Consider the following 12,744-nt stretch of genomic DNA (forward strand, 5'->3'; position numbering starts at 1 on the left):
TTAATAGTCTGTTTAATGTGCTTCCAATGGCCATCCATGCACCTTTCTGTAAAATACATGGGTGCTGTGGATTCATGACGACATACCAAGACAATGAAAGGTGAAACCAATGGCTTGTTCATTGCAAATATTCCAATGGTAGCAAAAACAGGTAGTATTTTCTGTGAGGTCAAAGTTACTAGTTGAGTTCTGAAAGTCTGGAGGGAAAGGACAGGAAAAATAACCAGAAACATACACCTTATCCTGAGTCTCTTTTCCAATTTGTCACTCCAGACAATCCAGCAAAGAGTCACAAGTCCATTCTCCAGTTGTGGCCCTAACAACCTGCCTCTCTTGGAAGATACAATTAACTCTGAAGAGTTCTAAGGCACACCAAACATAACAATTTCCTTTCCTACTCACCTACCTTCAGAAAAGACCATAGGACTGAAAATAAACTAGGAGTGACCAAAGAAAATCAATATGTTTAACCCTAAAAAAATAAGACTCTTGTGATCGTAGGCTTCATGACATGACATGGAAGAAGATACAGCTTGTTCTCCATCATTCCTGATGGCAGGACTCAAGACTACAATCCTATGCTTCAGAAAATCAGTCTAAAATATCCCCGTCACACCCTTAACAATAAATATTTTTATTTAATGTGACTTTTGGTGGGCCCCAGGGGAAGAGCCTTCTCTGTGGCAGCCCCGGCCCTCTGGAATCAACTTCCCCCGGAGATTAGAACTGCCCCCACCCTCTTTGTCTTTCGTAAATTACTCAAGACCCATCTATACCGCCAGGCGTGGGGGAGTTGAGACACCTTTCCCCCAGGCTTTTTTATATTTATGTTTGGATATGTATGTGTTGTTTGCTTTTTAAATATGATAGGGTTTTTATGTGCTTTTCAATATTAGATTTGTTTTCGCTAGAATATTGTTTTTATTGTTGTTGTGAGCCGCCCCGAGTCTTCGGAGAGGGGCGGCATACAAATCTAATAAATTGAATTGAATTGACTTCTGTGCCACCCAATCCTAAAGGACTCAGGGTATACTTTTCAATAATGGTTGGTATTATTGCATATATGTTTATATGTACGTGATTATAACGACTATGATGATGTTTATATTTTAACACTTTGGACGCCTAGGAAACACACTGTTCAATATGGAATTTGTGATATAAAACAATAAAAAAATATTTATACAGTAATAAATATCTTAGGGAAAAGGGCCTGATACAGCCACACATGCGGAGAGCGATGCATAGGCAACAACAACTGAGATATTATTATCAAAGAAAATGAGGCCACCTGTGGTTGGGTGGGGATGTGGTAATTAGTGAGGCTGCTATAAAGAGCAGCCTGTGGGTTTGGCAATTGTGGAGGATTATCTGATCGTTGTGTTTCGTGACTGCTTTACTGACTTTGACCTTTTGTGTGCTGATTTTTCCCCGCTTTGAAACTAAACCAGAGCAAAGTGTGTTTCACTTTGTGAAAGAAGGACTGTGAATTGCCTCACAGCTGCAAGCTAAGTATCACAGAACTGATAAGGGACTTGTACAAATTACCAGTTTGTGTGGAGACGAGTGCTCTTTGCTACACCAAAAGAGGGCTTAGGTTAAGTGAATTTTCATTATAAAGAACATTGTTTTGAATTTTCAAACGTGTGTGTGTCTGAAATTGTATCTGCGCATTTTTGGGAGGAGTCTACCAGAGAGCCCGACAGAACACCATACGACTGAAGTGCATCAGAATCCCACAATTATTGCCACCAAAAAAACCCCAAACCCCACCTCAAAAAGCAATTTTCACACTTGAAACTCAGCGAAAGGAGGACATTTTAGTTGCTGGAGGTTTGTTTAAAAGGTTTGGACAGGAAAAACACAGGCAAAACCCCAAAACAAAAGCTGTTATTACAGACGATCATTTGGCTTGAGAGATAAGTTGGTTTGGAATATCAAAGTAGCTTTGCCCATTCAGCTGCATTTTAAAAAGAAAAATAAGTATCAAAACTCTTCCATCTGTGACGACACATTAGTTTTGTCCCACCACTGCCAGCAGAATTATGATCAAGCTTATAGATCAAAGTCCACTCAACTGCAGAACTGGACTGAATTATAGTCAATAGTTGAAAGGGATATAATTATACGTAACAGCCATTAGCGGGACAAAAATGGACTTTCTACTCTCGATCCATCAGCTGTGGACTGTTTGTAACCTGATTTGTAACCTGGGAGATGATTTTCAGGGTTTCTTTTTTTTTTAAAAAAATTTTTTTTATTGTTTTTCGTTAGACAAACAAGACAGACAACATTTAATATTTAAAGGAGCTACCATTGCTCCGCTTGTCATAGAAGTCTGACTAGTACAAAACAGAAAAATCTAACTATAATCAGATCAATACAGAAATACTATTTTTAATATTCTATGTTCTTATTAAATTTACCTCTATATTTCCATCTTTATGTTATAATTCATATAACTCAAATAAATTCTCCTGTCTATAAAGTATCAGTTTGATAATATAATTAAAATAGTTAATGTCAATTAATTAATTAAACAGATAATAAAAAAACATTTAAAATTTATAATATTGCAAAAATACTCTATCATTATACTATTTTTAATCTATTACTTTATATCTATTATAACAATGTTATAAAATAATTAAAATCACTCATTCAATCTAAAAAGAAAACCTTATCCTTTTAATTTCTTAATACTCTATCAAATATATATTTTCAGGGTTTCATTGTCCCGCTACTACCTGGAGAAGCTGAGATTGAACTTAAGAGCCTTCCAGTAGAATATACAGTGATACCTCATCTTACAAACCCCTTGTCATACAAACTTTTAGAGATACAAACCTGGGGTTTAAGATTTTTTTGCCTCTTCTTCCAAACTATTTTCACGTTACAAACCCAAGCCGCCGCCACTGGGATGCTCCACCTCCAGACTTCTGTTGCCAGTGAAGTGCCTGTTTTTGCGCTGCTGGGATTCCCCTGAGGCTCCCCTCGCTGGGAAACCCCACCTCTGGACTTCCGTGTTTTTGCAATGCTGCAGGGGAATGCCAGCAGCGCAAAATCGGGCGCTTTTCTGGCAACGGAAGTCCGGAGGTGGGGTTTCCCAGCAGGGGGAGCCTCAGCGAAATCGCAGCATCACAAAAACACGGAAGTCCGGCGTTGGGGTTTAGAGGACATCCGTGTTTTTGCGATGCTGCAATTTCACTGAGGCTCCCCTTGCTGGAAACCCCACCTCCGGACTTCCATTGCCAGCGAAGCACCCGTTTTTGCACTGCTGGGATTTCCCTGCAACATCACTGTAAATCAAGGATGAACTTTAAAGAAGGCTTTGTCAATCTCTGCCCTCCAGATGGGCATGAAACCACCCACATTCTCAACCACAATGGGCAACAGGTTCAAAAGAAATTTATTTATTTATTTATTATTTAGATTTGTATGCCGCCCCTCTCCGGAGACTCGGGGCGGCTCACAGCAAGATACAACAAATCATGACAAATCCAAATAAATTTAAAATATTTAAAAAGATTTAAAAAGAACCCCATATACTAACAAACACACACACAAGCATACCATGCATAAATTGAACATGCCCGGGGGAGGTGTTTCAGTTCCCCCATGCCTGACGGCAAAGGTGGGTTTTAAGGAGTTTACGGAAGGCAGGGAGAGTAGGGGCAGTTCTAATCTCTGGGGGGAGTTGGTTCCAGAGAGTCGGGGCCGCCACAGAGAAGGCTCTTCCCCTGGGGCCCGCCAACCGACATTGTTTAGTTGACGGGACCTGGAGAAGGCCCGCTCTGTGGGACCTAATCGGTCGCTGGGATTCGTGCAGCAGAAGGCGGTCTCGGAGATATTCTGGTCCAGTGCCATGAAGGGTTTTATAGGTCATAACCAACACTTTGAATTGTGAGCGGAAATTGATCGGCAGCCAATGCAGACTGCGGAGTGATGGTGAAACATGGGCATACCTAGGTAAGCCCATGACTGCTCTCGCAGCTGCATTCTGCACGATCTGAAGTTTCCGAACACTTTTCAAAGGTAGCCCCATGTAGAGAGCATTACAGTAGTCGAACCTCGAGGTGATGAGGGCATGAGTGACTATGAGCAATCAATTGTCATAGATTTTTTTCTAATCATTCAAAGAACCAGCTTCAATCTTTGTAATAATCTTCTCTAGTTTGGACACAATGAATAGCATCAGTCAAGATTCTTCCCTCATATTGACAGCCAAAGGGGAGAGTAGATTTATATCACTTTTGTTCTCCAGGGGCACAAAGTGGCTTATAAAAGGATCTGTTTTCAATTTATTCCGGCTACCGTCCTTGGACCTGGTTATGGCTGAGGCTAGAAGGTCAAACTGGGTCTCTCTATTGTGGTTTGATACCTGGCAACCTTGGTTTGGATTGAAGTTCACCTCTGCTATGTTCTTTTTCTTCTAAATTGTTTCCTCCACATTCATCAGTATAACAACAATGTGACTGTTGGAACTGTTGCCAAATGCATGGTTTTTCTTTTCTCTTTCTCCCCCCCCCCCTTACAATTGTATCTTTTAGGCCAAAGGGATTTTTTTAAAAGCAGAATCTTAACTCAGTCTCTTTGGCAGCCACAAAAATAATTGAAAGAAATCCACGTATAAATTGGGAAGCCAATACTTAAAAGAGCTGAGCTCATCTAAAGTAAAAGAACAAATTTCCAGCTAAGCTGAGCTAGAGGTTTGAAATTTAACTTCATGGACTTTATCATACTGAGAACTTAAAGAAGAACCCAAAAAGGTTTGTTACAACATTTCGAGAGAGGTTACAAACAGGGATAAACAAAGGCAACAGCCCTCCTTAGCAACTAGAATACAGATGCAAAAGTTATCTTTAAAGCATATCAAACCATTTTACTCTGGCAGGACTACAGGATGCAGAGGGGTGTAAAAATCTATATAATCAAGTTTTATTTATTATTAAATTTGTAGGTTTGCCCAGCATCCAACAATTCTGGGTAGTTCACAAGTAAACAATGTTTTTAAAAGATGCATTCAAATCTTAAATCTCTCTGCATAAAATTGAAATACCACTCAGCCATCATCATGAAATCTCCAGAACTGTAAAGCCTACAAACTTGAAAGTTGGCACGTATATTTCTCTTGGCTTCTAGGTGATCACTAAGAAAGGGTTTTTCAAAATGACCATCAGATCATTAGTTATTTCTTATATTATTATTAACACGCTCTGATGCCAAGGACTTAGACGTTCTACTTCCCCTCCCCACCTGAACAGAACTCTGTTCCAACTGCCAGTGGGTGTGGCTAGCACGTGACTCATCCAGCCTGCAGGCTGGGAGTTTAGACATTCTACTCCTTGCTAAGTGTTCTGTCTGAGCAAATTTGCATACTGGCTGCTGATTGGATAACAGCAGCCATTTGAATGCCGGCTGCTAATTGGACAACAGCGGCCATTTGAATACCAGCCGCTGATTGGATAACAGCGGCTGCTGCCAGTTTTAAACGGCTGTCAAAGCCACATCTAGCCTGTTGAAATGTATATATAGAGTGTCATTATTTTAGGGTGTGTCTTTTGCTACCTAGCCTGTCAGCTATCACTTGCTACCATTCCAGTTAATTGTTAATAAAACCAATTTAACTACAACGTGTCCAGCCTGGTGTACTCGATCTAATACTAAGGAGTTCAGTTTCATAGCAAAGCCCGGGTATCTAGCTTCTAGTAAGGAATAAAGATAATAAGATGATAAAAAGTAGAGTAGAATGGGGAAAATAAAAGAATCCCAGAGGGCTTTGCTCACTCTTGTTAAAAGCCCAGGAGAAGGCATCATTCCAAGGCCTCGATAGACCTTGTTTAATTGAAGGAACCTCAAGTAGGCCAACGCTACCAGACCAAATCCAAGCCAGATGCTATGGGAGATAGCTAGTCCCTCAAATAACCGGACTCTATACAAGGCTCTCCAAACTTGATCACTTTATGACTTGTGGACTTCAAGTCCAAAAATTCCCTAGTCAACATGGCTGGCTGAGCAATTCTGGGAGTTGAAGTCCACAAGTCTTCAAGTTGCCTTGCTCTAAGCCACAAAGGTCTTTAGCTAATAGTATGCCTACAAAACTCAAAACCCTGCTCCCATTAAACATAATCTGCATGCTATCTTACTATCCCTTCCCTATTTCTGGATAGACTCAACACAGGAATCGAAAGGTTAAAATCATATGTACTATTATAGTCTTTAGTATGGAAGATAACGGTAGCAAGGTACTTTCTCCATGAGGATATTCAATGGCTAGAACTTTTGCTGACATCAGATATAGTAACCAGGTAACGCAGGAAAACAACAACAACCCAGATGTATAGGAGCTGTCTGGTTGTTGTTGGAAGTGCAAACCGAATGTCTGAAAGGGACCAAGCTGGGAAAAAATGGACCAGATACTTCTCCAAGGATGTCTGATGGATGTCAATTAATTAATTAATTAATTATTTGTTTGTTTGTTTGTTTATTTATTGGATTTGTGTGCCGCCGCTCTCCGCAGACTCGGGGCGGCTAACAACAGCAATAAAACAGCATATAATAATAATCCAATACTGAAACAGTTAAAAACCCTTATTATAAAACCAAACATACGTACAGACATACCATGCATAAAATTGTAAAGGCCTAGGGGGAAAGAGTATCTCAATTCCCCCATGCCTGGCGGCAGAGGTGGGTTTTAAGGAGCTTACAAAAGGCAAGGAGGGTGGGGGCAATTCTAATCTCTGGGGGGAGTTGGTTCCAGAGGGCCGGGGCCGCCACAGAGAAGGCTTTTCCCTTGGGTCCCGCCAAGCGACATTGTTTAGTTGAAGGGACCCGGAGAAGACCCACTCTGTGGGACCTAACTGGTCGCTGGGATTCGTGCAGCAGAAGGCTTGTATATTAAGGACAGTCCTAGAACTGTCATTTTTGAAGGAGGGACCCTTTTAAAGTCAAACCTGTGATAGCTCCAACTGATTCAAAAATATACTTTACTGGGTTCTGAGAAGCTGAACAAGGAGAAAAGCAACTTAGAACTAAGGAGAATTTTCCTGACAGTTAGAACAATTAATCCATGGAACAGCTTGCCTCCAGAATTTGTGAACACTGGAAGATTTTAAGAGGATGTTGGATAACCATCTGTCTGAATTAGTGTAGGGTTTCCTGCCTAAGCATGGGGTTGGATTAGAAGACCTCCAAGGTCCCCTTCCAACTCTGTTGTTATCATTATTATTAAGTCTTCCCAAACTATGAAGTACAGACTTGTGAAGTCAACTTCCTAATCTGTTCCCCCCCTCCCTTTTCTTTTAGAGGTGTGGAGATAAACAGTCAACCCTGGAGGGAATTTTAGTTGCTATTGCAAACATCCTTGGAAGCCTCAGGTTGGAGAAGGCAGTTATAAATAATTGCATTTGGAATTCCGTTCCACCAAAGATAACCAAAGGCTATATGTCTTCTGTTATGCTGAAGATGTTACAAGATCTGGTAGTGAACCCAACTTTGAACCATCCATCCCTAACTGCATACAGCTGAAAGTAACGAAGAGGATAGAATACAGGGCACAGTCTTATGTTAAGTCAAAATATTTTGACTATACAGTGGTACCTCTACTTACGAACTTAATTCGTTCTGTGACCAGGTTCTTAAGTAGAAAATTTGTAAGAAGAAGCAATTTTTCCCATAGGAATCAATGTATAGCAAATAATGCATGCGATGGGGGAAACCACAGGGAGGGTGGAGGCCCTGTTTCCTCCCAGGAGATTCCTAGAGAGGCCCCACGGAGGCTTCTCCCTGTCTTTTCCTGCCCTGTTTCCTCCCAGGAGATTCCTAGAGAGGCCCCATGGAGGCTTTTCCCCGCCTTTTCTGGTCCTGTTTCCTCCCAGGTGATTCCTAGAGAGGCCCCAAGGAGGCTTCTCCCTGCCTTTTCTGGCCCTCTTTCTTCCCAGGAGATTCCTAGAGAGGCCCCACGGAGGCTTCTCCCTGCCTTTTCCGGTTACAGTTTCGGAGGATTGGGTTTGTAAGTGCAAAATGGTTCTTGAGAAGAGGCAAAAAAATCTTGAACACTCAGTTTTTATCTAGGAAAGTTCTTAAGTAGAGGCATTCTTAGGTAGATGTACCACTGTATATCCAATCCCTTGACCATTTTTTAAAAAAACCCAACAACACGGGTTGTTAAGTGATTCACCGCAGTTTGAGTCAATCATGCAATCATTAAAACAAATCTGGCTCTCCTTATTGAGAGCCAGACTTCACTTAAACCTCACTTATCAAAACCTCACTGGGAAGTCCGTAAATAAATGGTCATCAAGTGACCCAAAGAGGTGACCACTCTTTTAAATAAATGTTGGTTGCCAAACACCCACATTTTAAACATTTCCCCTGGGGGGTAGGAATACCGTCACAGTTGTACTGTGTTTCCCTGAAAATAAGCCTTCCCTGAAAATAAGCCATCCCCAGAAAATAAGCCCTCCCTGAAAATGAACCCCCCCCCAAAATAAGCCCCCCTGAAAATTAGCCCCCCCCAAAATATTTAAACACCTGCGCAGCTGGTCCCCACAATTTCCAGAGCTGGAAATCAGGTAAGATGGCAAGAAGAGCCCCCAAAATTGCTCCACATCCCCCAAAGTAATATCTCCCCCAAATTAAGGCCAAGCGCTTAATTTGGGGCTCAAAAAATATAAGACAGGGCATTCTATCCCCCAGCTATGGCCCACAAAGAATGCAGCACATATACAAATTCTGTCCAAACATTTGTTTGCTAAATCAAAGGCTACCAATGAGCTTTCTTAGTAGTTGTCAAACACAAATACAACGTAAAGCAGTCCTTTGCTGAACACCGTTTATTAATACAACTTAGGGTCTTATTTTAGGGGAGGGAAGAGTCCTAAGTCCTTTTTTTTCTGGTGCTGTCATAGCGGACAGTGAATCAATGGTTGCAAGTTGAGGACTACCTATACTGACCACTGCAAATAACAGAAGCCCAATTGCACAGATTACAAACTCAGGGTCTGGGGGTCCCAATTACTTTCAAAAGTTTATGCATGTCAGAAGTAATAGCAGTAGCACAGATGTCAGGAGAGAGGGATATCCATGCCTATGTTTTGGGAGTGCAAAAATTGTGGAAAGGTGTGCAAGGCGAGATTAATAGGATGTTAAACATAAAATGGGCGATTGCAAAGGAGATGGCAGTATTAGTAATAAGGAGGGATATGGGTGAATTCAGAGAAATTAAAAAAGCAGCTATAGTAAGTGCCCAAGCGGTAATAGTTTTAGCTTGGAAGGATGCAACAAAATGGACAATACAAAATTGGTACCGGTACATGGTGGAACACATTCAGTTTGAAATTATGGATACAAAAATGGTAGCAGGCTAGGTTGTAAAACGGGGCAAAAACACCCTCAGTTAACAGCTTAGCGACATAAATCTGTGGTCGTAAGTCAAGGACTATCTCTATTGCTCTTTGTGAGCCCTGCTTCAGAAGCACAGTCTCAGTGACCCGTTAGCTCCCACAGAGCTGGCCTCCCTAAGGTCCTGTCAGCCAAGCAATGCCGACTGGCGGGACCATGTGGAAGGGCCTTCTCTGTGGCGGCCCTGGTCCTCTAGAATAAACTCCTCCCCCCCCCGAGATTCACACTGCCCCAACCCTCCTGGCCTTCCGAGAGGCTTTAAAAACATGGCTTTGCTGGCAGGCCTGCTCCAGCTAGTAGCAATGAATGATAGATGGATGAATGTTTCTTTTTTTAATACAGGGTTCCCTTGATTTTCGCGGATCTGAACTTCACAAATATTAATATTAATTAAAAAATACTTCACACGGTTTTTTTTTTCTATTCCATGTTTTTTCCCACCCGATGACATCATACGTCATCGCCAAACTAATATTTTTTGCAAATAAATAACCCAAAAAATAATTATTGTTAATAAATAATTGTTTATAAATATCAGGATCACTAAGTGTCTTATTCAATGGTGAGTACCAGTAATAATGTGAGTAAATGGTTGTTAAGGGAATGGGAAATGGTAATTTAGGCGTTTAAAGTGTTAAAGGATGGGTTGTGATACTGTTCATAGCCAAAAATGGTGTACAGTATTTACTTCCGTATCTCTACTTCGCGGAAATCTGACTTTCGCGGGCGGTCTCGGAACGCATCCCCCGCGAAAATCGAGGGAACACTGTACTGGGGTTTTCAATTTTGTAGTTTTGTTTTATTCTTGTACGCCGCCCTGAATCCTTCAGGAGACAAGCCTATAAATCGAAGTAAATAAAATAAAATAACTAAAATAATGCTGCCAACTGCCTTTCAGGTTTCCCAAAACCAAACCTCTTCTTTTTCTTCTTCTTCCTCAATAGACTGGAACCCAGGGCCCCATTTAACAAAATAAAATCCACCAACGCCTCACTTAGCAACGCAAACCTCCAGCTCCCACTGCGGCCGTTAACCCGAGGACCACCTGCGTAAGGGAACCACCGCTAAATTTAAGGCGTTGACTAGGCCTCAAAGCCTGGCCAAGCCCCCTCAAACCAGTTCGCGGTGCTTCTGTTCTGCCCATTTTGCAAGCAGGGCATCCATTTCCAAACCTCAAAACATCCAAGGTTTTAGGCCACGCCGGAGCTCAAGAACAGGAGACACCCCCCCTGAAAGACTTCTCTGCCCCCAGAGATTTATCTCTTGCCTCTCCATCTCTCTTAGCAAAAGGAGATCTAGACGGGGAGATCTCAGTGTGAAAAGGGAGCCTCTGAGCCGGGACCGGTCTTCCAGAAGAGGCTCAGAAATGTTGGCGTGAGGAAAGGGGGTGGGGGAATATGGGTTTGTCTTCCCGTCCTCCATCAATTCCCGTTTTCTCTCTCTCAGCAGCCAGGAAGGTGGCGAGAGGCGGGAGGGTGGCAGGGAATTTAAGGCGAGTGGGTTTTATTTGTGTGTGATGGTGGAAGGACAATAAACCAGGGCATCGTGACCAAAAAGGTGACCGGCAGCTGCCCCAACTTGCAAATTCTCTTCTGCAGCCTTTAAAAAAAAAACCTACTACCACTCCATCTCCCATCACCATCCATCTTCTCCTCTCCATCCCCTTTCTCCCTCCCGCCATTCCACTCCAAGCACCCAGGGCTGTTGTGGCTGCTTTGAAAAAAGAGACCCTGGGAACCCCATCCAGAGGAAGAAAGGGGTGTGTGTGTGTGCATGCGTGCGTGCGTGAACGGGGGAGGGGATCCCATCGGTGGAAAAAAGCCGGGAAACCCACCCACTCGCCCACCCCCTCCCTTTGGCTGAATGGTCCCATTTTAATGGTGGGGTGATCCTGTTTGTTAAATCCAGGGAGAAGAATGGAAGGATGGAGGCGGCCTTCTCTCTCTCTTCCTCTCTTCCTCTCTCTCCCTCCCTCTCTTTCTCTCTCCCTCCATCTTTCTCTCTCTCTCCCTCTCTCTTTCTCTCTCCCTCCATATCTCTATCTCTCTCTCCCTCCCTCTCTCTTTCTCTCTCCCTCTCTCTCTCTCTTCCTCTCTTTCTCTCTCTTCCTCCCTCTCTTTCTCTCTCCCTCCCTCTCTCTCTTTCTTTCTCTCTCTCACTCTCTCTTCCTTTTCTCTTTCTCGCCCTCCATCCCCGCGTTGCCAACACAAAGGCTCCATCCAGAGGCGAAGCGGCAGCCAACCCTTTGCGGCAACGGGGGAGGGGGTGGGGAAGGGATGGGCCTGGCTCGGTGGGGGAGGGGAAGGGGCCGCGTCCAGTTCTTCCCCTCCCCCCACTCTGCCCCCCTCCCCGGTACAAGCCCCCCCCCGGTCCCTCTCCTCCTTCCCTCGCTCGGTACTCACCCGGGCCGGCCAGTGCGGGTAGCCTTTCATTTTGGCGAAGACCAGATCCCCGGCTTTGTATTCACGGGGCCTGGGACGAGCCATCGGGTCCGAGTCCAGCTTTGCCCGCCCCGTCTCTGCGTCCGAGGCCACCCCCAGCACCGCTCCCAGGCCCTGCTGCCCCCCCACACCGGTCCACCGAGCTAAGGGGGGGGGAGAGGAAAGGGGGAGGAAAGAGAGAGAGAGAGAGAGGCCGGCTGGAAAGTGGGGAGGGGAGAGGATGGAAGATGCGAGCGCGCGCTGCCCCTCCCTCCCTCTTTCCCTCTCTTCTTCCCTCCCGCCACCGGGGGAGGAAGGCGAATCGGTTCCGGAGGGAAGCAAAGGCCTCGGGCGGAGTGGGGGCGGCAGGAGGAGGAGGAGGAAGAGGCGGCGGCGGTGATGGAGGAGGAGGAGGAGCTGAGGAAGAAAGAGAGATGGAGAGAGAAAGGTGGAAAGGAGGGGAGAGAAAGAGATGGAAAGAAGAGCGAGAGAGCCTACGTCCGTGTGTGTGTGTGTGCGAGCGAGGGCGCCTACGTCCGCGCGTGTGTCCGTGTGTGTGCGCGCGTGCAAAAGGAGGGAAGCGGAGGCCCCAGACCGGCCACTAGCAGTCTACGCGCCCCCCGCTCCAAGGATTGAAGCCGCTTTGCGGGGGATCCCGGGCAAGGCGAGGGCTGCGGAGTGGGAGGGGGGTGAAGTGGGGCGGGGGGGGACCCCTTTCCCAGGCGGGGATCCCTCCCTCCACAGTCCTTGGCTGGAGAACTGGGTTGGCCCGAAGGATGCGCTGCGCTCTCCTTCCTGCAACAAGGCTGGATCTCTCCGCAGCAGCAAAGTGGGGGTGCGCCGGGGGGGCAGGAAGGAACCCCTTCTTTTCCCGATGCTTTTCTCGGCCACTCCGCGGGGATATGGATGCTCCCTTTCC

The 12,744-nt window shown here is 44.7% G+C and overlaps 1 protein-coding gene across 1 annotated transcript in view; it reads right to left on the reverse strand.

The window, feature by feature from the left end:
• HDGFL3 (HDGF like 3) overlaps window positions 1-12,335 on the reverse strand; it is a 48,191-nt gene extending 35,856 nt beyond the window's left edge. Inside the window, exon 1 of the mRNA XM_070761986.1 lies at window positions 11,808-12,335. Coding sequence (XP_070618087.1) covers window positions 11,808-11,891 — 84 coding nt within the window. The 5' untranslated portion in view covers window positions 11,892-12,335. The remainder of the gene's footprint in view (window positions 1-11,807) is intronic.
• Between the last annotated feature and the right edge of the window lie 409 nt (window positions 12,336-12,744).

The sequence above is a fragment of the Erythrolamprus reginae genome, chromosome 10 (genome assembly GCF_031021105.1).
Source record: "Erythrolamprus reginae isolate rEryReg1 chromosome 10, rEryReg1.hap1, whole genome shotgun sequence".
NCBI classification, from domain to species: domain Eukaryota; kingdom Metazoa; phylum Chordata; class Lepidosauria; order Squamata; family Dipsadidae; genus Erythrolamprus; species Erythrolamprus reginae.